Source organism: Pseudochaenichthys georgianus, chromosome 9 (genome assembly GCF_902827115.2).
Source record: "Pseudochaenichthys georgianus chromosome 9, fPseGeo1.2, whole genome shotgun sequence".
Classification (NCBI taxonomy): Eukaryota; Metazoa; Chordata; class Actinopteri; order Perciformes; family Channichthyidae; genus Pseudochaenichthys; species Pseudochaenichthys georgianus.
In genome coordinates, this window is record NC_047511.1 from 35,451,403 (window position 1) to 35,456,772 (window position 5,370).

A 5,370-nucleotide genomic window follows, 5' to 3' on the forward strand; every position below is an offset into this window, starting at 1 on the left:
TTATTCATTTGCTCGCAACAACGGGTTTGAATTTACAAAGCTATCGGTTCTCCGTTAACTTTTATAAGTCGTCTTTACGCCAACTGCATATATATCTGTTAAGTCTTTGATGTACTCAGCCCTTGGATAAGGTTACAGTTAGTATTTTTTGACTAACACTAATCTGGTCACTATGAAAATATGCTCATTAGCTTCTAAGACTTAGACATGCAACTGTGTACTTAGCTAATCCGGTACCATTAAAACATTTTATTCAAGTAATTCACCCATTGGGGATTAATAAAGTATATCTTCTTCTACTACTACTACTAAACAGGTGTTCATGAATCTAGTTTTTATGATAAACACATGTACGTACTTGTTTTACGATGATTAAGCCCGTTTGGGTATGGTAATAAGACTTTGTGTACACATTTGTTTTAGAGTGTGTGCCACCCCTCAAAGTGCTTTTACATATTCAAGTCAGCATTATTATGCATTCATACAGAGGCAGACAGAAAAGGTGCCACCTGGAATCGGGAGTAATTTGGAGACAATATTCTTGTCAAAGGACACATCGACATGCTGACTTGTAACATCAGCAATACATTTATAATGGATGTATAATGACTTTTACATTTAAAGCATGTTCTGGCATTGTAAAAAATAAGCAAAGAGGTATAATTTATATGAGTAACTTTATTTACAAAGAAAATTAAGAGATTCCCATTCCTCTGCATGGATTACACTGATGGATAAATGTGTTCCAGCCGACAGCCTGCAGGGAGAACAAGAAAATAGAGCAGAAAGGGATGAGATGACATGCATACACCTGATGACAGAAAAGCAATTTCTGAGTAAATACCAGCAAAGATAAATGTGACAAAAACTCTGACCTGCTCCCACCTGATACACATCAACGTCTGCAATAAACTGTCACATTAACTTGCAGGCTTATCTAAACATAGCATCAATATCAACCCACATGACATTTATCAGACACACAGGTAATTCATTTAAGATATGCCGCTTAGCAAAAGGCTAAAGAGGAGCAGCGAAGGAATGTTATTGTCTGAGGTCACTGTTCAAACCAAGGCTGAAGTAAATGTCACATCCTGACATTCTAATGAAAGCAGATATGCTGTATAAACATGGCAGTCATAATTACCTTGAAGGCTGAGGAATAGCACAGGTCCATTTTACTTCTTCAGGATCTGATGTCTGACGACAAGGAAGGGGAATGCAAAGCCACTGCCAAAGTACAGCACCATCATGCCGAGCAGACGCCACTTGTTTTCCACAGAAAATGGCAGGTTCTGAAAAAAGGAAAAGTGTGTTATAATCAGTGGTTCATTCAATTATGTATAACTCTTGGATACAATATTCACTGAATGTTGGCAGCGTATTGTTCTAAGAAATGAAAAGGTACTATTGCAATTAACAGGTTTTTTTTCAGGATAATTCTGAAAAATGTGCACGATGTCTATACAAATAGCCATTATAAAAGAGGTTAAATAATATAAAAGCCAAGGCGAGAAATGAAAAAAGACAGGAATCTGGGTAACAATACATTTAAACAATCACGTATTGCCTTTCAAATTTAAAATGAGGGGAAACAAAGTGGCTCAATGGCCGCTTTCACTAGTACTTTGACGTACTTAGTTCCCAGTACTTAGTCCCGCCGAACTCTTTAGTCCCGGAACTGTCCTAGTAGATCACACCAGAATAAGTCCCTGAGGGAGGATTACGCAAATGAAGCCGCTGACGTCACTTCTTCTTCGGGTTTACTGGCAGGCCACAAACAACTTCACGGCGTATACTGCCACCCGAAGTCCCTGAGTCCCCCTGACTTCGGGTGGCAGTAAATCCCCACCCAAAGTCCCGGGTAAATCGCCAGAAGCGCAGACACCTCCTCATCACTCCACCACTCCACCGCTCCCACGTTTTATTTTGTGTTGCCATAAGTTAGTTTCTCTCCGGTGGTGCGCTGGGCTAATGCGAGCAAATAAAATGGCGGCTTGACAAAACCTTTCGAAGTTTTACGGGGCTTGGTTTGCAATTCGCCCAGCCAATCAGAAATTGGAACCTTTTCCTCCCCAGGAAAGTACCACCTCTCGAGCAGGGACTGAAAAGGGGTGAAAAGGTTTGCATGAACTATGGTTCTAGTTCCAGATCTTTTTGGTGTGAAAGCAAAATCCCAAGAACTATCGGAACTTTTCCCAGAAATAGTTCCGATAGTTCCTGGGATGTTGCGTTCACATCAAAAATATCTTATTTTTACTTCTTTTCTCCTCGATTTACTGCCACCCAAAGTGGTGGCAGTATACGCCGTGAAGTTGTTTGCGGCCTGCCAGTAAACCCAAAGCAGAAGAAGACGTCAGCGGCTTCATTTGCGTAATCCTCCCTCAGGGAACTTATTCCGATGTGAACGCGATTTACTAGATAGTTCCGGGGAAATAAAAGTTCCCGGAGAAAAGTACTTGGTGTGAAAGCGCCTTTTGATAAGAATACACTTCTCATTCCCCAAGTTTTTTTATATTTATTAATTTCTTTGCCAGATACTGTATGTAATAGTGGGACAACTTGTCAATAATCGTTGAATTATTTGGGTGTGCAATTATAAACTAAACAAAAATGTACACCACAAAAAAGCTAATTATTTAGTGTATACATATTATAAACCCATACCATATGAAGGGGACATTGTCAATAACATGCCTTTTATATAGTAAGCATTGGCAACAATAGAAACCTAAACCATATGAAGGGGGCACTGAAAAGCAAGCACCCTAAGCAATGATTACATTTATTTATCCAGTTTCAGATCATATATGAGGGATGTTTAAAATTATACAGGTAACTCCCTAATCTTTAAACGTTAAGAGCCCCTTTCTACAGGTTCGCTTGTTGTTAGCATCCTGCTGTGACCTTAAGTTTAGCCGAAAGCACTAAATAACTCCGCAAAAGGCATTTATATTACCGTCACTTCAAGTGATACTGGCTGTATTAACATGAGTATCTTAACAATATATCTGCTCATAATAAATGTATAGCAGCTAGTCAGATAACTTCAGACGTCCTTTCATAGTTTGCTAAAGTTGCATGTTAACGATGTAGCACCAAGGAGTTAGCTTACATCATAAATTGACAGCCTCTTAGCTTAAATGCTATTGCTAACCAGAAGGTCGCCCTACCACACTGCCCAAATCAAAGGTTGCTTTCAGAAATTCCTACTCATGTTAGATTATAAGGAGAAACTCTATTCCCGTGGCTAATTTACCTAGAATTACAATCACTTACTAGTCAAATTACGGAAGTGACCTCCAAGTAGCTAACGTTAGCCTGTGGACACATACAAGGCCGGATATAGACATATTACATTTTAAAGAATAACGCTGCTCTAAGGAGATAATCTTACATTGCCTGGTCCTTCAGCATAGTGTGAAGAACGAACAGCAGACGTTGTAAATCGCCTCACAGCTTGTCCCAACATGATTACAGTCTGTTTTGTGGCTTGTAGCTTCTCGGCAAAACGTTGTTATCTGCAACCTTCTTGTTTCTGTAACCGGTGGAGGGGCGCAAAGACTTATGGGTATTGGATGAGGCTATAGCTTGTGGGAAATGTAGTTGAAACCCATAAAACTCGAACATTGTATTTTATTATTCTCTAGGGGCAAGGAAATTAGTTAAATTGTGCAAAATAAAAAAGCCCAACCATATTACTGATTTCTAAACACCCTAATTCCTGACTGACCACTTGTGTGTTGTTTTTGTTTGTCTTTTGTTTTCTGTTCATATAATGCCCTCAGTTTTGAATGAATGTTATACAACTGATGTTATGTGGCTTTTTCAGAATCAGAAATCAGAATCAGAAACGGGATTATTGCCAGGTAGGTTCACACGTACGAGGAATTTGACTTGCTGTCATGGTGCATACATAAAATAGATGTATTGGAATAATTGTTTAAAAAAAAAAAAATCTAGTTGCAGGGGATGTGATTTAGGTACAGTGAAAACAGTGATTATATCCTTAATTAATGTAAAATAAATAATAAATTGTTATCTAGAGTTGCATCTGGTATTTTTGACTTGATATTTTCACAAGTGTGAGTGTGTGTGTGGGGGCTTCAGAGTAGTGTTACTTTCATCAGCTATTTTTGTATTTAGTTTTAGTCTTAGTCCTGTGTTACATTTCCTTTTTAGTTTTAGTCATATTTAGTCACCTTCATCCTGTTTTTATTTAGTCAAGTTTTAGTCGACTAAAAGTCTGAGCATTTTAGTCTTATTTTAGTCGACTAAAACAGTAACTATTTTAGTCAAGATTTAGTCTGAGCATTTTAATCATATTTTAGTCAAAGAAAACTAATTATTTTAGTCTACTTTTTGTCAATGAAAACGGTTGAGTCTTTTTTAGTCATCAGATTATAGAACATTTCAGTCAAGCTAGTCTAGCCAAAACCAATAATTTGTCATTTTAGTCAAACGTATTTCACAATAAGATTATATCTTGTCCTTATTTGATGAAAAACACAGGTTGAATGATTAAGAAAGCAGCTTTGCAGAGAGTATCTGCTCAGGTTTGTGGGGTTTTTACCAGTTGCTTCCCTTCTGATGAAACAATGCATTCACTTTTTTTCTCCGCCTCATTGTAGCGAAAATGGGCCCAAATATCACATTGTTTCTTTCTCCCAAGCAGTGGTGGCTTTAGACTTTTTCGTTGTCAGTCATTTTGACGGACAGGATTGTAACATTTCCGTCATAATCCATTATTATCCGTCGAGTGCACAATTTATCAATCACTCGCGCTGACGGGGGGGTATTCTGTTAACGCGAGTGCGACCACTGCTCCCAAGCCCTGTTGTTGCCATTTTATTTTCTGTTGAATAAGGTTAGTTCTATATCGTATAAGGCTTCGCCCTGTAAGGCTATCGCTATTGGGTAATCCCCACTGCACGTGTGCAGCACTGACAGATTTATTCCACGCCAACCTATGATGTGGGCCCCACCTGCAGGCTCACTTCCGTATAGGCCCTACAATCCACTCCTACTTTTCTTCAGCACTCCATTGCAGAAGCATTGACAGGCAAAACAAGTTCTTTTAAGAGCTACTTACTGAAAAGCAAACATTCCTCCTAAAAAGCTTTGTTTTTCTGGTAAAATGGAGACTGGGCAGGAAAGTCAAGGTTGCGTCAGGGATTGCCTCGTATGCGGGTCGGGCTACATTATGAGCTTTGACAGGCACTCACAGTGTGAGTCCTGCCTGGGAATAGAGCATGCGAACGCTGCTCTCACTCCCGAGGTATCATGCTCGCATTGTGCCCGTCTCCCGCTGGCCCTCAGACAGCAGAGAGCGGACGCTCTCGCTGCTGCGGCTGCCGAGGACGATTGGCC

At 39.5% G+C, this 5,370-nt stretch overlaps 1 protein-coding gene across 1 annotated transcript; it reads right to left on the reverse strand.

Annotated features, from left to right (window-relative positions):
- Positions 1 to 660: 660 nt before the first annotated feature.
- On the reverse strand, positions 661 to 3,558 carry cox7c (cytochrome c oxidase subunit 7C). The gene is made up of 3 exons (XM_034092078.2): positions 3,398 to 3,558; positions 1,148 to 1,295; positions 661 to 757 (listed from the first exon to the last, which is right to left on the reverse strand). The coding sequence occupies exons 1-2, from the start codon at positions 3,470 to 3,472 to the stop codon at positions 1,179 to 1,181; spliced, it is 192 nt and encodes a 63-aa protein (XP_033947969.1). The 5' UTR covers positions 3,473 to 3,558; the 3' UTR covers positions 661 to 757; positions 1,148 to 1,178.
- Positions 3,559 to 5,370: the final 1,812 nt, after the last annotated feature.